Consider the following 24,312-nt stretch of genomic DNA (forward strand, 5'->3'; position numbering starts at 1 on the left):
AACATTTGCCTGAAGAATGACAAGACTGGTTTATTCTGTGCACAATTTTTTTTAAAAAAAAATCAATAATATCTATTGCCTTGATACTAGCAAGCAATTTTAAAGATGCAATTCTTAGCATCTTTGCTTAGTAGTACAGCATACTGAAATTATAATAGGTCTGATCATTTCTGTTTTCTCTTTAAAACATACTTTGATTGGAGGTGAGTTCAAATGAGAACCAAATACAGTGATACGCTTTCCCTCACAAATAGAAATTTGTCACATCTATACATTTTCCTATGTCTACATTTAATAAAGTGTTCATTTTATGGTACAAGAAAAAATTATCAGAATTTATTGCCTATATGTAAACTCTCTCTACACAACTCATCATACAAAAGATAACTAGCAATTTCACCTTCTCGTAGCACAGCCAACATATAACAGGTTTGTTTCTTTTCCATTTCTTCAAAATATGTCCAACACGGTGGCTTATAAAATAAATTTAGCAGAACTGAGGTAAGGCCAGGTAGAAACTTAACAAAAAGATCGGTTTGCAGGCAGATTTTAAAATGATATAAAATTGACAAGTCACACACTGAAATTTTTAATAAAACATCTTTAGTTTGAAGGTCTTCATAGTGCTAAAATGTACAACTTAGATAAAAGTAAATACTTTTACCCCCTCACAATGTATTACCAACATTCTAATTTCTGTAAAGTACATGAAAGATGGTTTTTGAGTGTCACAAGCATGAACTGCTTCTTGATTTCTAACAGGAGCAAAACTTGAGGGGAAAAAAGTAATCAAGAAGGCCTACTGAAATCTGACTAGATTTAAAAAAATACCTCATTTTGGCAGTTGAAAATCTGCTTATTCTACCTTGATATTTTGTTTTTAAATATAAGCACTTCCTCACTCTTCACTGTCCCTACACCAAGCCCACCATAAAAATTCCAGACTCTTATGTCACCCTCAGTATATTTACAGGAATCCTAACCACAAAATACAAACCAGCATGGATTTAATTGTATTTTGCATTTTTCCCCATATTTATCCCATAGCTGAATAAATACACTGAGCCCAATTCATTCAATCAGTTGAAGTTATGATGATTCAGATGCAGCTGTATCTGTGACCAAGGATGCTGGTTTTTCATAGGATGTGGCTGATCCATCTCCCCGGTCTTCAGGACCAGATGCGTTTGTAGCAGGTGCACCGGGAGCTGAAGTGGTGGTGGGCGGAGGAACAGCACTATCCAGAATGAATGTAGAGGTTTGTTCCACACTTACTGTAGTGCCAGGGGGAGCAGAGGACAACAGATTTGTAGGCAGCGTGGTCACCTCAGTGGCCAAAGGAAACTGTGCAAGAAATTCTGGTGTCAGAGGTGTAATTCTAGAGAGATTTATTGGAGGCAAGGAAGGAAGTGGAGGCAAACCTAGGGACATTGGAAGATAAAACATACTTGTCACATTCACAGCAGACTGTTGCATATCTATAGACTGAGCCACTGAGGGAGCCATCCAACCATCCATTCACCCACCTAACTACCCATCCAGACTCTCCCTCAGCCTACAGGGCAGAAGTATTCTTAATAATAATTGTAATAAATACTTGAACATCGGCAAGGCACAATACAATGGATACATACTCAAATAGGAAGAGATTGTTTAAGATAGTCATGTGGGACAGGAATTAAGGTGTGGTTTTTTGTTGTTGTTCACAGCTCAACAGCCAGGACTGGCCCTACTATCAGGCAAAGTAAAGAGCCAGGAGCAGTGGTGCGGTGTTCAAAAACAGTGGTTGAGTGTAACACACAGCCTGCCCTATGTCCCCTAACCTAGACTGTTCCCTCAACTGAACTGGGTCTTTTCTTCCAACAGGAGCTATAGTCTACTAAACACTACTTTTTACTCTTTCAAGATTGTTCACTTAACATGTAGCCTTTGCTGTTTATTCAGTGTTATAAATCTGGCCTGATTTTTGCCATATTCTAACTTGCTGACTAGCATTCTGTTCTTGAATTACACCCTAGTTTACAGAATATTTAATTTCTGATCTTTTGACCATATGAAGTTTGCATACATTTTGTGGTTCCAGCTTTTTTTCTTACTAAAACTACCTTTCCAGGGTGTTCTGGGAGAGGGAGGTGTTATCACCATAGCCATGACAAATTCAGTGGTGCAGCCTCTGGCAAGCTCTTCAAGGGAAAGGGGGAAAATGCATCCCCCTGATATTACCTATTCTCCTCTAGCAGAGAAACCCACTGGATCTCTGTTACTTCTGTTTGCAGAAGAGACCAAAAATAGTACAGTTTCAAGCATAAACACTAAAAACTTGCCATCCATTTTAAAAATGAAAGCTGAGATTCCCAAGGAAGTTAAGTTCTATGTCCAGTGCTGTATTGTACATAGCACACACAGAGAGCTGTGGATATATTTCTTACTAATGCTGCATCTGCACTACAAAAATAATGCAGTTTGACACCAATGTAGTTGCTATGGTTCAATGCTATGGAACCCTGGGATTTGTAGTTTGCTGTGGTACCAGAGCTCTGTGACACAGAAGGCTAAATATCACACAAAACTACAAGTCCCAGAGTTCCATAGCACTGAGTCAGGCAGTTAAAGCAATGTCAGCTGCATTTATTCTGCAATGCAGATGTAACTTATGTGTCATAACATTAAGTCCATAATAGCCTAAACTAGTTACTGAATTTCTCATTCACACTACTTTATAGGTCATGGTTAACTGTGGAATATACTATACTAGATGTAGAGATCTTCAGAAACATACCAGGGTGTCCAATGTCTGCTAATCCAGAACCAGGAATTAAGCTTGGAGCAGGTAAATTTAGATTTGGGATGTTACTGAGATTGGGAAGTCCAGTGGGTAAAGGCATCAGTCCTAGAAAATACAGCAGACAGAGCGATGGCAAACAAAAAACTAACGGGAATGACCACAGATATTTAAAAGTATCTCAAAGCAAATCAAAGACATATAAATAAGTCAGTCTTTACAAAGTAGATTAATTTACTTCATAAAGTGAATGGAACTGTATCCTGTTCCAAGCACTTTCAGCAAAGACATTCCTTAGTGGAACAGGTTATAACTTTTTAAATTAAATGATAACTTTACATTTCCCAGTAACTCAAAAAGGCAAATATATTATGACAATATGCAAATTTATTTAAATTTAATTAAAACCATTTATTTGGTTGACACTCCTAATTGTTAGAAATACTGTGTGCATCACCAACACTAATTAGAATCAGTTTATCTCCAGCTTAAGCACATGAAGATCTACAACATTCAGAACTATATTACAGGAAGAAATAAAATCAGAAAAAATAACGATCTGTAATTGCAGTAGCATTACAGCACTGACTAATTTAGTTCCTGCATAATGTACATATTAATAGGAAGCAGGAGTGCACTGAACAAGGAAGAAAGTTTCATACATTGCCTTCTCTTGAATAAGATGATTTTGTTTATGACAGTTTTAAGTTTTTTCATCCATATTTTTGCCACTTACCTGGCAATGTAACTGCTGCATTAACTGGAGGAACAGCCTGATTTGTTTGGGGAGGCAATAATGGTACAGTAGGAACACCTAAGGAAAAAACAATCTTCATTTCATAAGCCATCTTAAACATACTTGGAAAAACTGTAAATCCACCTACAGCAGTCTTGTCTATGCTGATAGGCAACAGTTCTCCAGAGTTGTAACACAAGGATGCAACTATCCCCCTTCTGACTATTTTAACTGCCACTTATTTTAAATGCCAGGGATCTCCTGCCTATAAAGCAAGTGCTTTACCACTGAACTATGGGCTCTTCTCCATGTATTGTCTGGAATAAATCAAAACCCAAGCGTGCTTATTTTAGGGGAAGGCAGGCACTGTTTGCTTTACCAATTCATCTCAGATTCATTTTCTTCACTACAATGCTATTTTATGTTTATGAAACCTGAATATTAACAAACATAGGGTTCCAAAATGTATACTTTTCCTCAGTGCTCTGTCACAAAAACACCTGCAAACTAGCTATTATGAAATATCAGAAGAACTATTCTATTCCTTTCTATGGGCTTGGCTTTATAGAATTTGAGAAATCTGATTTTCTGACCCAAATATTTTCTCCCATTCTGATATGCACACACACACACTATGCCATTCAAACTCATCCTGCAACATTTCTTCTCCCCTGCTCCCAATACCGGATTGGATCTCAAGGTGTCCTAAAGAAGTGAAAAATTCACTTGTCTTCATGAAAAAGGGGGTCCCTGATTTCATTCCTCAAGGACTATAGCTGCATATTATTGTCATCCTGGCACTGATGGGTGGAACACTGCAAGTTACAACAGAAATTAGCAGCCTGAGAGAACACCTTTGGGAATATTAACATCTCCAGCGTCTACAGATTTATTACTTGCATTCAGGCTTATCCATTAAGAATTCAGATTAATGTTATTTTCAGTTTCGGGGTTTCTAAAGTACACTTTTGTTAATAAAAGTTATATGTGTATGGAAGTTTTAATGGTGAGAACTAAAATATAACAAGTACAGAAAATTATTCTTAGATTAGTCTTTATGTTCTTTGACATACTAAAGACGAACCTAAAAACCATTTTCTGTACCTGTTATATTGTAGTTCTCACCTTTAAAACTTCCATACACATATTATAACTCTTATTAACAAAAGTGTACATTAGGCACCCCTAAACTGAAAAGACCATTAATCTGAATTCTAAATGGACAAGCCTGAATGCAGGTAATGAGTTTGTATATTACTTCATTTACTTATCCTATTAAGGTCCAAACAGAGCTATACCAGATAGTTAGTAGCTTTTTAACACTAATTTTGTTGTTTTTTTCCCTGATTTCTGTCCATTCTTCCTTCTTGCTGCCACTTTCTACAAACCATGAGATGCTCTTCCAGTGGAAATTAGACTACATTATTGGTGGGTTAGGGAAGCACAGGCAGAATGGAGAAAGAAAAAAGTATTTTACTATCATCACTGCAACTCCCCAACTCCATTCACAGAAATTACAATCTCAGTTTTTGTTCAGAATGGGGCCATTCTGAGAGACACACACACTCAGCTCCAGCACTGTAAGCACAAATGTTAATGAGGCCCACTGACTTAATTACATCTAGAAAGCAGAGAATGGGTGAATTAGACACTTCTTCACTCAGGCTTCCGTTTACCAACAACATGATTACACAAAAAGGCAAACCTGTATTGAGCACATTAGGGACAGCAGGAGTTGAGCTAATAGAAAGCCCAGCCAAGGCCTGTTCCGTTCCTGTAGTTCCGGGTGGTAATGAAGATGGGGGATTAACCGAAGACAGCTGAACCTGATTAAAAACAACAATACGGAAGAATGGATGATAGAAAAAGAACAATGCTTCTCATAATGATCAAGCCTTAACATAGCAACAACAAATGTGTATTTAGAAAGGAACATGCATACAGTGCATCCCATATTGGAGGGATGCTATTCTGACACATTTACTTACGATTAGAGTTATGATAGTAAGGATTAAGAGTTAAAAATTATCCAACACCACCTCCCAGCATCTGAACTTACTTCTGTAAAGCCATCTTTGAGTGGACTAATAGATGTACTAGACAACTGTCCTGGAAGAGAAATTTTCTTTCCCTCTTCAAAAGGACGTGTAGGTATTCGATGCAAGTATCCATACCCGATGCCACAACCTAGGCTTTAAAAATATAAATATAAAATAAATTAGACTATCCCTCCAAAAAATGTTTAGTATAGGCCCTTTCCCACTTTCTAAATGTTGCATTGTAAAGATTCAAATAACAAATATACATTGTTTCTTACTTACAAAATTAGGATAGACTATGAAGATGCCACTCAAAGATAAAGCTATCATTCATTTTATTCTGACAGCCTCTAGCCAAATTTTGAACCTTCATTTGCATAGCAGCGACTTACACAACTACAGTGAGCCCTTTTATTACACAGGGAATCCGTTCCAGACCCCCTGCGTAAAAAAAAGGTGCGTATGCTCGAGCCCCATTGAAAATAATTGGGCTTGTGCATATGGTGGAGATGTGGCAGTGTGCGCACACCATGGGCGAGCGCCCCATTAATCTAGATGGGATGTGCTGCCACTTTCGCCCCATGCGTCTTTCAGCGTATGCTGAAAGACGCGTATAGTGCGTCCGTGTATGACACAGGCGCATTGTATGACCATAAAAAATAACTAGGCATCATGACAAACTGAAAGTTACGAATCTTGCTGTTCTCTACCCTTGATTTTATGCCATCCCCTTTTAAAATACAGTGGTACCTCGGGATACGAAATACCCAGGTTACGAAATTTTCGGGATACGAAAAAATCCCATAGGGAATTATTGTTTCGGGTTACGAATGTTTTTTCGGGTTACGAAAAAACTTTTGGTGCTTTTTTCGGCTTTTTCGCACGGAATCGCGGCTTTTCCCCATTAGCGCCTATGGCAATTCGGCTTACGAAGGCTTTTCGGGTTACGAAAGCGGCCGCGGAACGAATTACTTTCGTAACCCGAGGCACCACTGTATATAAAAGTGAGCAATTTGATCTATGAAATTCTGGCAATTGCAGTTTGTTATGGCACCAAAGTTCTCTGAGAGAAAAGGCTATACAGTATGTCTCACAAAACTACAAATCCCAGAATTCCATGGCATTGAGCCATAGTAGATAAAGTGATGTCAAACTGGATTATTTCTGCAGTGCTGATGTGCATGGACCTTTCATATTTGATAAGACACATGTAAAAAGGTAAATAACAAAGATATATTTGGAGACTGTAATAACTTACAATTCCTATGGAACTCTGATGTCATAAAATAAACTGTCACCTTCTAAAATCTATAACTATCCACTCATGCTCATCAAAATGAATCCATGAAGAAGTTCTGGCAGACACATGCACCATAAGGAAGACGCACAAATTTGTATTTTCTCAGCACTAACAACAATGTGCCTTATCCATATGGATAGCTGAATAGAATGTGTTTCACAGCACCGGCAGCAAAGAACAGGGAAGAACGGCATGGCAGTACAACCCCCATCACTCATGCCCTTGGCCACTGTACCAGTGTACCCCTTTAGCACAAATCAAGAAATAGTGTAGGTGGGGTGGAGTGGGGTGTAAATCTTGACTAATATTACATTTCTACAGAAATAAAGCTTACCTTCCTTCTCCACCCCATGCAGAGTTTGGAGTAATAACCACTTCCCGACAATTATCAGTGTCAGTGTTATATACATAAAGTTTTAATGGTTTGCTTTCATGTGTTTCGATAAGGGAGAATAAATCTTCAGACTGAAAAAGAATTTTTTTAATTGATTAGCACTATATGTAAGCTAACATATGACTACCTCAATACTACTAATATAGCTCCATTAACACATAAAGTGTTACTTAACCTTCTGCAGATAAGAAGTGAACTAGTCATGCAGATATTAGCTCATTATTTTAAGTCAATCTAAAATCTTGGAATATCAAAAAGTTATAAAATATTTCTTCCCATGATTAATTTGTACTAGCTTACACATTTATTTATCCACTTATAGTGAAACAGCAAATGTTCAACCCTCAAGTTATTTATATCTGCTGAAACATAGACCTCAACGATGCCTGTCACAAGGTAACTTTCAGGACACAACTTTTAAATAATGCCATCCCTGTTTCTTAGATACATGAAGTATACATTTACCTCATTCATGACAGTATCCGCCCCAATAATATAATCACTGTGAGGTCTAAGACCAGCAAGTGCAGCAGGAGAATTTGATTCAACTTCCTGGTTTCAAGACAAAAATGGAGAAGTAATGAAAGTTTCAATTAAGTCATAAAAAATAGAGGACAGCATTTTTCACTGATTCAAAAATGCCCCAAAATCACATTACTTTTATTTTGTGGTCCTCTGCTTTCTTCCACAACCTGGTTGCTACTTTAACTACTAGAACAACCCCAGCTTGCAAATTAAGAATGCTCCTTATGTATGAAGAGGTGAATAACATGCTGTGTTAAGCTATTTTGAGATGATACACAGTTTTAAAAAGTATTTTTAATAAACATCTATAACAGTACCAGAGAAAGATTTCTTTCCAACATGGCTTCCAAAGATTTGCTTTGCAAAATATTCACACAGAGTATAAGAGGTTAATCCCCATTACAAGAAGCAATTGAAGGCAATGTACACACAGGCTACATCTGCACTGAAGAATTAATGCAGTTTGACACAACTTTAACTGCCATAGCTCCATCCTACAGAATCCTGTGGTTTGTAGTTTGTTGTGGCACCAGAACTCTCAGACCAGGCTGAATACCTCACCAAGCTATAAATCCCCTGATTTTGTAGAATAGACCCATGGCAATTAAAATGGCATCGAACTGTTTTAATTCTGCAGTGTGGAAATACACACAGGCACCCCAAAAGGTGAAACTTTCAAACAGGCTGCTACAGAAGGATCCCATACTGAGTAACAATACATTCTATTTAATGCACTACTGTGTTCCTGGGTGCTATCAGTTGCTCCTCCATAGAAACTTTTGTCCATGAGAAGCAGATGGAAATCTTACTTTCTTATACATGGCATTTGCTCGATCTGGATATATACTGAACATTATGAGAAAAATCCAGCTGGTTTTATTAATCCAGAATTTTACTTGATGGGGAAAGAAAGGCAAAGCAAATGGGCAAAAAGAACAGAGAATAATTCCTATACCAGCTACTAAAAGATTTGAGTTAAAACTCAATACTGTCCCAAATACAAAGCAGATCACAAGATTAACTAATAAGGTACAAAACAACCCTGCACTAAAATTTATAAAAATACTGACTGAATTAAAAGCAATGTAATAGCACATCAAGAAAACCACAGACCAACCACCTGTCAAAACCCTCTTACTCAGTTGCCAGTTTATGGCCCAAAGCATGCCTGTATAAAAAGGTATGTACCTGCCTGCAGGACAACTGAATGAGGACTAAACCTGCCTCCCTTGGGCAAGAATTCCACAGCCTTCCAACAGCCATCAAGAAAGGTCCTGGAACATGTGGAAACTTCAAGAAACTCTTGACTGTGTTTAGGACTTCCTATTGCACTACCCTATCAACACTTCATGTCAGTATTGTGCAAATCCCATGAAAACCAGAGGGACATGCATACTGGATTACTGGATAAAAAAGAAAAGCCTCTGATGGGTGTCTCTATTACAAAACACACCTTTGGAGCGTCTGCTTACCAACACATGCCACACATTTTCATTGGCTCCATCAAAGCTGCAGAAACGAATGCTGACTCCCAGGAGGCCCTGTCCACCCCACATATTGCTTGGAGTTACTGATGTCTCGCGAAGCTCCAACGTTTTACTGCTGTACACTAGCATCTTGACAGGCTTTTCCACATTTGCTTTTAACAAGTCCTTGAGTGTGTCATTGTCTTTATTCTAAGAAAGGAATAGAGAAATAATTTTCAGAGTTCATTTACAATTATATTTGTCACTGTATATCGCCATTCCAAATCATTAGATAAATTAGAGAGTGGATATAAAATCTATGCTGTTTTTTATGCACAAAGCCAAGTATAAGACTCCAAAGGACTGTCATCCATTCTTGTTTCGGTGAAAAAGAGTATGTTTCACATCAACCTCTGTACTTTTTAATGCTTCTTTCACAGTATTAGGTGAAACCAGGCTAGATTTCTTCAATTACTGTATATACTTATGTATAAATCTAGAAATTTAGGTCAGAAATTTGACCCCTAAAACCTGAGTCAACATATCCACAGGTCAATGTAAGTACTGTATCTTAACTCTTATTTAAAAGAAGGAATCATCCCCTGGTGAAAAGCAAGAGTATAATCTGTCCTGGAAGTATTGGCCCTCTCTACTCTCTCATCCATCCAGCCTGAAGAGTAAGCACAAAGAGTTATGTCTGCTGGAATGGTGTAAGTTCTTTGATATTGTTTTGCTTTGCTTCTTTGATCCTTTGCTATATTCCCCTAAATTTTCCCCTCAACTTATCCATGGGCTATGTCCAAAATCCATAATTTTGGCCCCAAAACTTGTCCCCAGCTTATATATGAGGTCGCCTTATAGTCGAATATACGGTACACACTTCCTTCTCCTGAAAAATCCAGATAGAGTAACTAACTGTATTCATCTGTCATAACGTGATGTGATTTGCTGAAATTTTTCATGCTGATCTGTGACCCTGCTTTTGCTAACAAACTACGATTTCTTAGCCAGCCACAAACCATATGCTGAATCAATGTTCAGTGCTAGCATATGAACTCTGGCTTGTTTAAACTATTTCTTATCATGATATAACCCACAACCTATTTCCTCAACTGGTTAGACTGAATCAGGAGCTGAAGAAAAACAAACCAGAAAGGACAGGACAAGGCATATATGGTTGGTTATTGGTCATGTAATGCATAATGAGCACCGTTGAGCAAGGAAACAATTTCTACTTTCATCCGTGATCCACCTACAGAAACCTTGGTTTTAAGGAACCTGTGTCTAATATGAATCTTCTCCTTTGGCCACCTTAATTTCAGACGTTTGAGACACTCAGAGAAAATAAAACCATTCACCTGATTTGCACTCCCTCTTCAAGTATTTCTGAGTGAATCATGATCTTTTTCAGCTGCAAGGGAAGTACTTCCTCCATGGCGTTAAATCTAGGATTATGCTACTATAGAATTCTAGTTTTAATTTAAGCACACACACAAGACAGAGTTGTGAAGTTAGAGATTTAAATTTTAATTCTCTTAAATCCATCCTACAACTCCAGCATCCAGAATTTTAATTCAGGAACTTACCAGTCTTGAACCATTAATGGATACAATAAAATCAAAGAATGGCTCCAATCCAGCTCGATGTCCTGGTGAATTTTCTTGTACCTAAAAAAACAAGCAGTGCATGAAAAATCAGGAAGAGAATACAGTGTAAAAAGCCATATCCAGCCTGAAATTTCTCAACAGGAATCCATAAATACAGTCACCAATTTGCAACAGATACCACTAGAAAAACAATCTATGGAAGAGGTGATCACTGAAGGCGGAGCATGCCTGTTTCAAAATAGGTTGACTCTTGTATCAGATCATGGGGGAAAGAAAATTTGCTACAGATACAGCTGCTGGCCAATACTCCCACTGTAGAATTCATCTGCTTAAACAATTAGTACAAAAGGAACAAGCTTTGCCTCAAGGAAGGACAAATAGAAAAATCCAACCTTTCTAGCTCTGAGAAGCAATGGCTGACTACCAGAGACTGCCAAACTGATGTGGTTCCTATTCTCTTGTCACTCACTTCAAACTAATTTCAGTAAATCCAACAAGCCAGACTGGAAAGCAGTTCAGGCACCCTCGCATAAGAAAACCAGTTCATTAACTTCAGGAGTTTTAGACTGTGTATCCCTCATCCCATACAATACCAAACAATACCAACAATATTTCAGCCACCATGAATTCAAGCACTAAATATAAAAAGATGTCAGCATTCTGTCTTTTTACAATTACACTATAAATTGCGGAAACCATTACATTTCAGTAGATATTTTTTTAAAAGCAGGCTGCTTGGAGGAAAGAGCTTAAAACAAACAATTTCTGACTTAGCAATACACTTTACTGTGTCACCAAAAAGCTGTGAGTAGTCAAAGTCCAGATTCCTGTTGGTAAACTACACTAGAAGTTACATTTTGTCTAGGAGTGCACAGTGACTGCAAGGAAAGGCAGATGAAATCTGTAAGCTCTCTGAACAGCATATTTCTCCAAGCTGCCTCACTTCCTTCACAGCCACTGCATCTACAATCTTCTTCTTCTTCCACTTCCTCCTATGCCAGCATACTACACCAATGGGATTGCAGCTAAAATTATCCAGCAAGATGACTCACTGTATTCCCAGTCCCTAATTTATGTTATCTGCTTTGCTTCTTACTTTGACAGGCAGACAGAAAACCTTTCAGTAAAAAGCAATGTTCCTGTTGAAAACTCCAGCAAATCCGGAAGGTGGCTCTTGTGGCAGCACCATTAGGCCTTTTGGAGAGATGTTTCTGGAACAAAGTAGAGGAAAGGGGAACATTTTCCCCTCCCCATGACTTCTTTCTACTGTCTTGCATGACATTTATATAAATTTTATTGCCATTTAACAGAGAAATAGGCTGTATGGAGAGCTGTAAAGGGAATATGCACCCTTTTCTTTCTTTCCTTACCAAATATATCTGTATATTACAGGAGGGCAGGTTTTCAACTTCATGTTATGTATTCCCAACCAACCTTTATCTCCTTCCAGGATGGTGACTAAAAGCTGTTACGTGGATTGAACAGGCTAATTTGACCTTCCCTTCCACATCCAGAAATGTCATAGATACCCCAAGATCATATTTGGTGTTTTACATTTTATTTTGAATTTATGAGCTTGTATATCTATATGCTGGGGAAGACTCTAAGCCCCAAGTAAGTAAAATCCACTCCTTATTCTTGGGTGGTTTTGTAATTTCCAGCTTGATAAGCTCTGAACCAAATTTATTGCTGGAGAAAATAACAGCATGTCCCTGATAAACCAAGGTATACTTTGGTGCAAGCCTTCTGGTGATTATCAAAGTAGTGTTTCCAGTATGTACAACATGCAAAAAGGTGGTTTGAGCCCAGATTGCAAATTGCTGTAGCGAAGATTTAACAGGAAACCCTGGAACTCTCACATTAGATTGCACCAAAGGAAAGAGTATATAGGCATGTCTGGTCATGGTCTAGGAAACCATGTTTTGTGAGACCAAGACTGTTCTAATTGAATCACATCACCATATGTTACAAAGTAGTGATTTTGAGAATGAATGCTCACAGTGATTTCAGATTAAAGCATTTTATATGGCTGCTGTTAGCATACCTTGCTGTACATGGGGTTTTCATATTTTTATATCTGAAGCGTGGCATGTTTTAAGAGGTCATGATGACCTTTGGAGCACAAGGAAGCTTTCCCATGGGAAGGGTACTTTGACCTGAAGACATGTGAAGGAGCTGGGTAATACCAAAATAAAGGTTGAATGGGTTTGTTGATTGCTCTGTCCTCCACCCAGGCTTTCCACATATCCTTATGCCCTAGAGACAAAGGAACTCTCAATGCAATTTTTGTATGCTTTTAATTGTACTGTTTTTTAATATTGTAAGCTGCCCTGAGTCCCAGGGAAAAGGGCAGGATATTAATATTAGTAATAATAATAATAACAGTAAGGCAAGTAAGACCGTATTTCCTACCTATTCCCTGCCGTGTTCCCAGCCAACTTCCCTATCTGCCTATCTGGAGATTGTCCTAAACTCCATCACTGTTTTGTCAATCCAAAGTTAACACCATCGACTAGGATTTTCCTTTTTGTCAATCCTATGACAAAACACTCAAACTCTTTGTACTTTATGTGGGAACGTTAAGTAGCCCTTGAGGATACCAAACAGGATATAAATATCAACCCTGCACAAATCCAAATTGTGACAGCAATTGCAGTGAGCAACCACCAGAGCTCTATACAACCACCCAGAGTTTCCTCTTTCCATAGCGCTCTTAGACACCATCTGAGCCGCATCCTGCTTACTGTGGACTGGTAAATATCACTCCAATGCAACCCTAAGCCTCTGCTATCCAATTCCCATATCTCTGTTTCACTGAGCCTTGTGTGGTGGTTCTAACCGAATTGTTACTGTGTGCCTGTATGCTCTCTAATATATTTTTAAATAATACCTTCTTTGTGAAGTCGAAGGTTTTCATTACCAGAATCCAACAGACTAACACAGAGATTAACATATAAACCATTTTCTCTCAACCAAGGGTCACACAGATAGATATAGATATCTATATAGATATATAGATATAGATATATCCCACTCACTCCTATGCCAGCATTCTCTGAAGATGCCAGCCACAGATGCTGGCAAAATGTCAGGAGTAAACTTCTCCAGAACACAGCACATAGCCCGAAAACCCCACAAAAAACAATAACTTCTTTATTAATTAAATTTGGAGTCCTCTCGCATTTATTATTGATACACACAGATGAAAATGGTTCCTTAAGTTACCTGACCTCTCGCAGGTATCCTTTGAGCTAAGCAAATTCCAGTAACATTTAAGGAGATGCTAGCACAGCTGGTGGGGCCTCCAAGTCCCCTCGCCTTTTTGGGCAACACTGCCCCAACTCTGATAGGAATACTAATCTTGAAACATGATAACATATTACTATTTACCTCCCAAGGGGAGAAGCTCCACAAATGCTAGTTTTCAGAAGCCATTAAGAGCAAAGACAAATGTACTGGCATGCAGTCTAATGTCTGACATGGACCTACAGTACATGTAAATCCTAAAGCCATTTTCTTAGAGAATAGACCAAATCATTTGGATATGGTAGGGCTCGAGGTTCAGGCACTTAACTGTGAGCATTGAGAATGTGAAAAACTGCAGTTTAATTCAACTAGAGTTGCACACCACCACAAAAAGCATAAAGTTTAAAAGGGCATTTAGAGGAAAGCCGACAAAAATGGCAACTAGTTTATCAACTATAAAATGCTGAAGATGGTGGGTTTTTTTAGCTCAATAGAGACCTAATGCAATAAAATGTTTCAGTATACTATGTACATTAAACGATCCTTCAGTTAGTTCCATTAAAATTTATTGTGCTGTCTGACTTCTTTTTAAATTAAATACTACAGAATGTCATTGAATTCCTTCAGAAACACTGTATTTTTCAGGAGAAAATGCTCTGCAATTGAATTGATCCAATGGTTACAAGAAAATAAATCACCTATACCTGCAGTTAATTTTTTCCTCAAAAGTACAGATAGTCAATTGTTTTAGGTTATTCTATAACCATTCATTCTAGACTAGCTGAAACAGAACAGGCGATGAAAAAGCATTTAAAAACAAAACCCAAAACACCCTCTTAGCTTCATGTACTTGTTCCTAAATCTCCTTAGTTTAAAAAAAGTTATGTTTAGGAATATGTTTATTCATATTTTTATTTATAACATGGTTTACAATAAAAGATAAAAGAATTATATCCCCCAAATTAACCGAATGATAAAATTTTTTAAAGGAAATAATGAAACAATTCATTAAAAAGCAATTCATTTAAAACTGGATTATTTAACATATAAATAATTTGAGGCCAACATTATTTTCTCCTACTGTAAGGTGACTTTAAAGTACCATAACAGAAGTGATTTAAATACAGCAGATCCAATCTGATCTTGGAAGCCCTGGTTAGCACTTGCCTAAAAAAACCCTATGAAATGCATGGGGTCATCATAAGTTGACAGGCAACTTGAAAGTACATGCACATATATACCATGACAGAAAGTCTTTTGAAGACTTCAGACTGCTTCACAATTCAACTGGCAGAGTACATGAAAACCACTAAAATATGTCTAGTAGTTAAATATTACATAAAACCAAAAATAGCCAATTACTCCATAACCAATCAGTCCTTAATGTACTCTACTAATGTTGCCCTGTTTATTTCTAGTGTACCTAATAAAAGCCTCCAGCAATGTTAAGTTCAAGCTTTGGAGAACTTCCAATGAAAGGATGTCTAGACAGCTTTTTGCAATCCTGTGCCCTTAAAATCTTTCTGAACGTCAACTCACATGATCCTTCACTGTTGGCCATACTAGCTGAGGCTGAAGGATGTGGAACTTAAAATATATGGAATGCACTAGGCTTGATGATAGGCAGAGAAAGCAAAACCAGAAATCCTTTCTTGTTTCTGTCTTCAGATATTTTGGGTGATGGTTTTTCAACCTTTTTAACACGCTTGACCATTCTTTTGCCCACTGTTTTTGTCAGAAGGATCTGGGGTGCCACATGCAGCCCATGGACCATAGTTTGCTCATCCTTACCTATCAACATTTATCAGGATAAAGGTGAGAATCATTCTCATTCAGAAGGCAAAAGGAAAGTGGTACACAAATTCTAGTATAGATATCTGTTGCACCCACAGAATCGTTTTCAAGGAAAATTTCACATAAAGTGTGTGAGCCAATGTTAGGGGTGGCTGGATTTGATGGACTTGCTTGCCCTCCTCTCTTCCTCCTGAAGTTTGGGACTGCTGTGTCAATGTGCACACAATAGCCCCTTGCTTCAGGAGTGGAGCAGAGCAGCAACTGCAGAGACCAACATCTTCCCAAAGCCAACTGCTATGTGCACAGCTGGCTTTGGGAGGTGACTGGCAGCCACAATTACACACTCCCATCCTTCCTCCCAGAAGGTGGCATCTAGCAGTGTGGAAAACAGATCAAACAACCATGGGTCACCAAAGCAGCATCATGGGGAAAAGTGTGAGAAGAAATAACATCAAACTGCCATACTTAAACTAGCACAACTGTGGTGGGACAGCAGGTTGGTTTGAAAAAGTCCTGTGTGTGAATCTAGGAGAGCATCCTAGCTTTCTCGTTAAATGGAACTGGTGAAAGACTCTCTTCGGTTCAAACTGTGACTTTGAGATTCCATTACAAAGATACCTCTAGGCTTAAAGTGATGTGTGAAAAGTCAGTGACAGGAAATGCTGAACACCATTCCTCCAATTCACAGTAGCAACTTGCTATATTGACCTCAAGTATGAACATAAGAACTGAACTGGTACACTGTGAAGAAAAGCAGAACTGAGTGAACTGATGCCATGTCAGTCACATTAACTTACAGTCAAATTCAGCAGCCTATGATACTGCAAACAATGAGTGCTGGCATTGCACCCCATCCCAAAAAAGTCTATAGAAATTACAAGCAACCATCTTTCACTATTTTGGGGATCTCTTTGTAGCTGTGATGCCCGAGTGCAAGCAGATGAATGCACTCTTTATGTGCTACAGTGCTGGCAACACTTCCATCAGGAAAGAACCATTTGATTACTCCCAATCCCCGAGGAAAAGTTCCTGACTAGGAAAAAAAATCTCAGCCCAACATATTAAGACAAAACAACCAAACTAGCAAATGGCAGCTGGGTATGACAAATTATGTTTGAAAACACATTCAGATTCTGCTTTTGTTTTTCAGTAAAAGAGAACTGCGGTAACTTGACATGTCCATCAAAAGCCAAATTCCAAAAGCAGGGCTGGATGCAGCACTCTGGAGAACTTTCAGCACCAAATTCTCAGAGATGCTTAATATGCATTCTTTCAGTGTGAATGAGCAATGTACAGTATGCATGAGCAAAGAAGTAAAGATCCATCTTTCACATCTGAATATGATATGGGGTGGTCAATAACATAAAGTAACCAAATACAACCATTAGGTAATGACTTCAGAGGCCTGGCAGCTTTTAAATTCAGCAAGAATACAAACCTAAGGTCTCCCACTCACTAGGTCACGTTGGCTCACAGCATACTGAACACCTACACACATTGGGACAAGGTTTTCCACTTAAAGAGACTACAATATTTTACTCTTCTACAAAAATTCCTCACTATTTGGTAAGTTATGTCTGTCATTGTATCCAGCAGCACATGGCTTAGATAAAAAGGTGTTTGGAGGGGGAAATCATTCATACGTACTATCATTAAATTACTGAAGCATTTAATAAACTTCCAGATTTTGGATTCAACACAAAACCAGCTTCCTTTTACAAACTACAAGTTTTAGATGCCGAAACGCTCAAAATAAAAACTAAGCACAATAAAAAGTGAAGCTCACCTGATATGACTGAAGATTTACTCTGTTTCTTCTTTTTTATAATGATATGCTATAATAAATATACTATGTGCTTATGATTCAGATTCTGCACTGGAGGACCTAGAAGTTCCTAGAAAAAAACCAAAAACTTCTCTAGCCATTTGTTGTTCCTCCAGTGCAATTCTATGGTCAGCTTCCAGCAAATGCTGACCACAGACCTGCACTGGAGGACCTAGAGATTCCTAGAGAGGTGTTTTCTCAGGTTAAAAAGCCAGTGTTTTGTTACTTGCAGTTTTCCATTTTCACAGAGGTCCTGTGCCCCTAAACCCAGTGAGTGTCGAGGGCCCAGTGTATGCAGCATAAGTGAGGGATGCGGGTCCGAAGACCGCAAGAATGGAGGGAGCACTGTATTTGCAGAAGTAAAAAAAAAGCTGACCCTGAAAGTGAAGTCGAAGGCTTTCATGGCCGACATCCATAGTTTTTTGTGTTTTTTTCAGGCTATGTGGCCGACGTTCTGCCAGCATCTGTGGCTGGCATCTTCAGAGAATAATAATTAATAATTTGTTTTATTTATATACCACTATTCCAAGGATCATAGCGGTGAACAGCAAGTAAGCTAATTAGCAAGTAAGCTAATTTGCCCCCAACAGTCTGGGTACTCATTTTAGCGACCTCGGAAGGATACAAGCCTGAGTCGAGCTTGGGCCCTTTTGCTGGTCTTGAACTCGCAACCTTGTGGTTTTGAGTGAATGGCTGCAGTACAGGCATTTAACCACTGCACCACCAGGGCTTTCTCTGAAGATGCCAGCCACAGATGCTGGCGAAACATCAGGAAGAAAATCTTCTAGAACAAGGCCACATAGCCCTAAAAACCCACAAAAAACTATTGATCCTGAATATTTCTCTCTGGGACAATTACTTTGAAGGTAATGGAGGCTGTTATAATTGACAATGTGAATACTTTATCAAGTATTCTGCTTAAACAAGGCATTTCATATTACTTGCCCTTAAGCCTTTACAATAGTAAACTACAACCTAGTTACTGTAGGGAATGGCACAGGAAGTACTACAACTAAGTAAAGCAATAATAATGTGGACTGCCAACATTCAATAAAATAATATGAAGATACCAATATGAGAATTTCACACTGACTTGCAATAAGAAATTGTTTTTTTTTCCTTTTCTGGAGTTAACTTGAAGCCATTGTATAGATCATAATTTATTAAAGACTGAGAAGCCATTACCAATAATACAACAATGTACAACAATGAGAGCCAGTGTGACTAGTGGTTTGAGCATTGGTCTATGACTCTGGAGAGCAGGATTTGAATCTCTCTCTGTTCAGCCATGTAAACCCACTGGGTGACCTTAGGCAAGTCACACTCTCCCATCCTCAGAGGATGGCAATGATAATCATGCTCTGAAGAAACTTGTCAAGAAAACCCTGTGACAACATAGCCCGAAAAGTAACAAATGTAACATAAGTTACATAAGTAACAAATGACTTCAAGGCACACAAGAACAGCAACACCTCCTTAGCAGTAAGTAGTTATAAACTACACAGGGTGCTGCAGAAACAAGATCACACATTTTCCATTCACAAAAGCATATCTGCCATGCAAATTTTGGACTACACTTCCCTTTTATTTATTATTATTAGCACTGAGTTGCCATAGTGGTAGTAATACAGCATGGACTGCCTACACTAACATAAAGCATAACTAGTACAGTGGATCCATCCTGGTCCATTTCAGAGAGAGGAAAATTGAGGCGGCTATCCTGGTCAACCTAAGGGTGCACTGTAGAAATAATGCAATCTGACACCACTTTTAAGTGCTGCATCTCCCCCTATGGAATCCTGGGATTTGTAGTTTTATAAGGTCTTTAGCCTTCTCTGCCCAAGAGCCAGTGTGGCTCTGTCACCTCCTCCAAAAAATGTATGTATCTGTTATCCACCCTCTTTTATCCCATTATCCCCAGATATGGATGGGTGAAACCCTTTTATCCCCACGTACAACAGAGAGCCAGCATGGTGTAGTGGTTTGAGTGCTGGACTATAACTCTGGGAGACCAGGGTTCGACTCCCATCTCAACTGTGGAAACTACTAGGTATGCCTGAGCAAGTCACAATTTCTCAGCCTCAGAGGAAGGCAAAGACAAACCCCTCTGAACAAACCCTGCCAAGAAACCTCTACGATAGATTCACCTTAGGAGTCGCTGTAAGTTGGAAGCGACTTGAGGGCACAACACAACACCTACTACATATGTAATATACATGTATACAGTGGCCCCTCTGTTTTCATAGAGCATTTTTCCAGACTCCCCCCTCCCCACTGAAAATGGAAATATGCTGACATTCAAGTCCTATTGGCTTGAATGGTGGTGCACCACCATGAGCGTGCATCCCATTTTGAGTCCCTCCATTTGCCCCTTGCAAGTAAGCAAGGGATGCGGATTCAAAGTTCGCACAAATGGAGGGATGACTGTATATCTATACCCACTGGGTGGCCTTGGGCAAGTTACACTCTCTCAGCCTCAGGGGAAATAAATACCATAATAAATAAATAAATACAATAAAGCAATGGCAAACCTCCTCTGACCAAATGTTGCCAAGAAAACTGCCATTATAGATTCATCTTAGGGTCTCTGTGAGTTGGAAATAACATGAAACCCCATCCTATGGATTCCTAGGATTTATAGTTTTACAACCCTTCTCTGCCCAAGAGAAATAATGTAGAATGATGACACCACTTTTAAGTGCTGGGTTCTCACCCCATTCCAGCCCAACCCCTTCTGCCATGCAGGAACTCTCAGTCAAAGCATCCCCGACTGACAGCCATCCAGCCTCTGCTTAAAGACCTCCAAGGAAGGAGACTCCACCACTCTATGAGAGAGTTTGTTCCACTGTCAAACAGCCCTTACTCTCAGGAAGCTCCTCCTAATGTTCAGGTGGAATCTCTTTTCCTGCAGCTTGCATCCATTGTTCCGGGTCCTAGTCTCTGGAGCAGCAGAAAACAAGCTTGCTCCCTCCTCAATATGACATCTCTTCAAATATTTAAACAGAGCTATCATATCACCTCTTAACCTTCTTTTCTCCAGGCTAAACATCCCCAGCTCCCTAAGGCGTTCCTTATAGGGCAAGGTTTCCAGACCCTTCACCATTTTAGTCGCCCTCCTTTGGACACACTCCAGTTTCTCAATGTCCTTTTTGAATTGTGGCGCCCAGAACTGGACACAATATTCCAGGTGGGGCCTGACCAAAGCAGAATATAGTGGCACTATTACTTCCCTTGATCTAGACACTATACTTCTATTGATGCAGCCTAAAATCGCATTGGCCTTTTTAGCTGCCGCATCGTACTGTTGACTCATGTTTAACTTGTGGTCTACTTGGACTCCTAGATCCCTTTCACATGTAGTTTCATTCAGCCAGGTGTCACCCATCCTATATCTGTGCATTTCATTTTTTCGCCCTAAGTGCAGTACCTTACATTTCTCCCTGTTGAAGTTCATTTTGTTAGCTGTGGCCCAGCTTTCTAGTCTATAGGAAGGCCACCTCGAGCGCTGGCCGTGTCCTGTGGGGTGTTCTGGTGTTCCTCCCGGGCTTCCCCTCCTTCCTGCCTGCCTTCCTTACCCTGAGGACGTGGTAGCCCTCGGTGCCCCCTCCGGGGATCTCCACGCTCTGCGAGGAGCCCATGGCTCAGGCCGGCCGAGGAGGAGGAGGAAGGGTCCCCCGCTCTCCGTCCCCGGAAGGCCGCTCCTTTCCCTCCCCGACCCTCCGCGCTGAACGACGTGGCACTCCGTCCGGACCCAGAGCCCAGTGCACAGGAAGCGGAAGCGACGTACAGGAAGTGAGAGCACGCCCAAGAAGACATGGCACGCTACCTCTCTTTCCCCACAGCGCCACCTTGTGGTCGCCAAGGACACAGCAACCAAAGGGTTCTCTCACGCTCTCTCGCTCTCTCTCAATCCACGGTCGTTCTCTCTCTCGCGCGCGCGCTGGGCATTGTGGGACAATGCGGAAGGAGAATCAGCTGCTCTCAAGGTCCACACAGCAACGCATGGCGGACGTTGCTTCTATGGCGGCCGGGTTGGGACTGAAGTGTTCGAGGCCGTGGTTTGCGGCGCGCTCTGCTGCTCCCTGGTGGTGCAAAGGTGTAATTGCTAGTATTAGATGATAGGTGAAATCATGTCCTGTCAGAACAGATAGAATTATTATTATTATTATTATTATTATTATTATTATGTTTGTTTGTTTGTTTGTTTGTTTGTTTGTTTATATTCTGCCTTTTCCCGAAGAAATCAAGGCGGATTACAACACAAATATAACAATAAATAAATAAATAATATTTATATTCCACTTCTCCAACGATCGAAGCGGCTTACACTAAAAATATCCATACAATACAATAATACAATAATGTTTCATTATATCCCTACCCCTCGCAGCCACAATAAAAATACAATTACATTATTAGACAGTTATTAAAACAATGATTAAAAACAGGGCAAAGGTAGTTACGGCAATTATCAAATGGATAGATACAAGCTTACTGGGAGTTCATTTTAATCTGGAAAGGCCTGCTGGGATATATAGATAGATAGATAGATAGATTGCCTTTTTCAAGCCTTTTTAAAATGCATGTTGTGCTAATACAGTCAGATTTTCAGCATGAAAACTCAGGTGGAGGGAAAGCTGCTGGAGAAATAGACTGAAGTAATATCAAGGGATAGCCATGTTGGCCGTCCAGCAAAGTACAATAAAACCCAAACTCCACAAAACAGTGGTACCTTTATTGGGTGCCAACCCAAATGCATAAAATGCATCATTTTTAACACCTTTGCCTGATTATTATACTTTGCCAATTTGTTCATTATTATTATTATTTCTATCCCGCCTCTTCAACAAGATTGAGGCGGCTTACATTAGTGAAAACCGTATAATACAATAAAATAAACCCCACTATCCCCTCCCCCCCTCCTTAAAGCAAATTGACATAATTACAATATAGCAATGACTATAGTAGTAAAATGCAGTTAAAATCATTAAAACAATCACAACAAGAACAGGACACCGTGGGGTAGTCATTAGAACAGTCCATATCAGTGGGAATGAGTCAGTCATTCAGGGAAGGCCTATCAGAAAAGGTCCGTCTTGACAGCCCTTTTAAAGCCGTCAAGGTTGGTAATATTTCAGACCTCCTCCGCCAGACCATTCCATAATTTGGAAGTGGCTGATGAAAATGCCCTCTTGGTAAATGCAGTCAGCCTGGTCTTCGTTGGCTGTAGTAAATTTTCCTCAGAGGGCCTAAGTGGAATATAGCAACCCTAATCTCCACCTGCTGCCCCCCACTCTAGTGATGACAGAGCTATATGGCCATCACCATCTGGGACCACCATGTTTGAAGTCTGTCATCAGGCCAACAGGACACTCACTGATGGGAAGAGAGGCTGGCTAGGGTGACACCAATGTCATCATCTCTGCCTCCATCACTGAGAAACTAAAGGTGGGAAGGACAGGAGGGGAGGACGAACAAGAGAGTAGGACAAAAGGATAAACAGACTGCCGGCAACTGAAAATCAAAGGGGGGGGGGAGGGAGAATTGAGAGGTCCGAGTGGAGGGAACAGCTCAGTCAAGAACAAAGGGATGCATGGAACAGAGTGACAAACAGCTACTAAGCAGCAGCAGTAGAGGTGGGTGACACTGGCTGCCGATTAGCTTCTGGGCGCAGTACACGGTGTTGGTTATCACCTTTAAAGCCCTCTATGGCTTAGGCCCAGACTACTTGCAAGAACACCTCTCCCTATACAGTCCATCCCACACTCTCAGAACATCTGGGAAGTACTTAATACAGGCACATAAGACCAGATTGGTGTCCATTTGCCAGAGGACCTTTGTCTCGATGGCTACAAAATTATGGAATTACCTGCCGGAGGAGATCCATCGTATTACTACCTTAGATGCTTTTAAGAAAGCTATTAAGTTGGCTTTCCCATCTGACTCCTTGTAAACAGTCTATCCACCTCGATATCCCAATCATTGATTATGTAAGATAAGAATTTTAACTTTTAGCTTTGTAATTTGTATTATGTATTTAATATTGTATTATGAGGGTTAAGTTTGTGGGAATTTCAATGTCGTTAAGATTTATTTTATTATATGATCTGTTTGTATGGTTGTAATCTTGCCTCGATCTGCAGAAAAGAAGAAAAGCTTCACTCTGTCCACTTTCTTCACATCATGCATGTTTTTTTATACCTCACTACCACAAGAACTCTGAAGGGTGCAAACCTGATTCATAAGAGAGTTGCTCCAGGTGACCTCCATGCCTTATTTCAAGTAAACCATTGGTTAACATTATATCCAAACTTAACAAACAATGGCTTGCCAGTAGAATGAAATCATATACCTTTAGGGAGGGTAACTGATTTGGAATAGCAGGCTGGGTCCCAGCCTCACCAATACCTCATGGGTTTGATGACATGAGCAAACTTCATCCTACTTCACTTCCCTGTGTTGTCTTTATTTTCACATGTTCCTATCATTATTTGATAATTAGCATAAAGATATAATTTCTCAAAATTCAGGTGTTTTACAGCCTAATCCTACATGTCTTCTACAACTACAACCAAGACCCAGTGTGATGTAGTGGTTA

At 39.6% G+C, this 24,312-nt stretch overlaps 1 protein-coding gene across 1 annotated transcript; it reads right to left on the minus strand.

Annotated features, from left to right (window-relative positions):
* Positions 1 to 274: 274 nt before the first annotated feature.
* Positions 275 to 21,488, minus strand: GORASP2 (golgi reassembly stacking protein 2). The gene is made up of 10 exons (XM_042442750.1): positions 21,290 to 21,488; positions 10,829 to 10,909; positions 9,249 to 9,452; positions 7,717 to 7,803; positions 7,192 to 7,322; positions 5,578 to 5,710; positions 5,224 to 5,344; positions 3,519 to 3,596; positions 2,780 to 2,890; positions 275 to 1,421 (listed from the first exon to the last, which is right to left on the minus strand). The coding sequence occupies exons 1-10, from the start codon at positions 21,350 to 21,352 to the stop codon at positions 1,090 to 1,092; spliced, it is 1,341 nt and encodes a 446-aa protein (XP_042298684.1). The 5' UTR covers positions 21,353 to 21,488; the 3' UTR covers positions 275 to 1,089.
* Between the last annotated feature and the right edge of the window lie 2,824 nt (positions 21,489 to 24,312).

The sequence above is a fragment of the Sceloporus undulatus genome, chromosome 1 (genome assembly GCF_019175285.1).
Source record: "Sceloporus undulatus isolate JIND9_A2432 ecotype Alabama chromosome 1, SceUnd_v1.1, whole genome shotgun sequence".
NCBI lineage: Eukaryota > Metazoa > Chordata > Lepidosauria > Squamata > Phrynosomatidae > Sceloporus > Sceloporus undulatus.

Bases quoted from the DNA above. Each gene is read 5' to 3' on its own strand.
- GORASP2 (XM_042442750.1), bottom strand. From the start codon at position 21,352: ATGGGCTCCTCGCAGAGCGTGGAGATCCCCGGAGGGGGCACCGAGGGC. The intron at 9,453-10,828 runs GTAAGTTCCTGA...TTCCTTTCTTAG, and splicing joins CCATTAATGGTTCAAGACTG to AATAAAGACAATGACACACT. The intron at 3,597-5,223 runs GTTTGCCTTTTT...TTTTTTCCTTAG, and splicing joins CCCTAATGTGCTCAATACAG to GTGTTCCTACTGTACCATTA.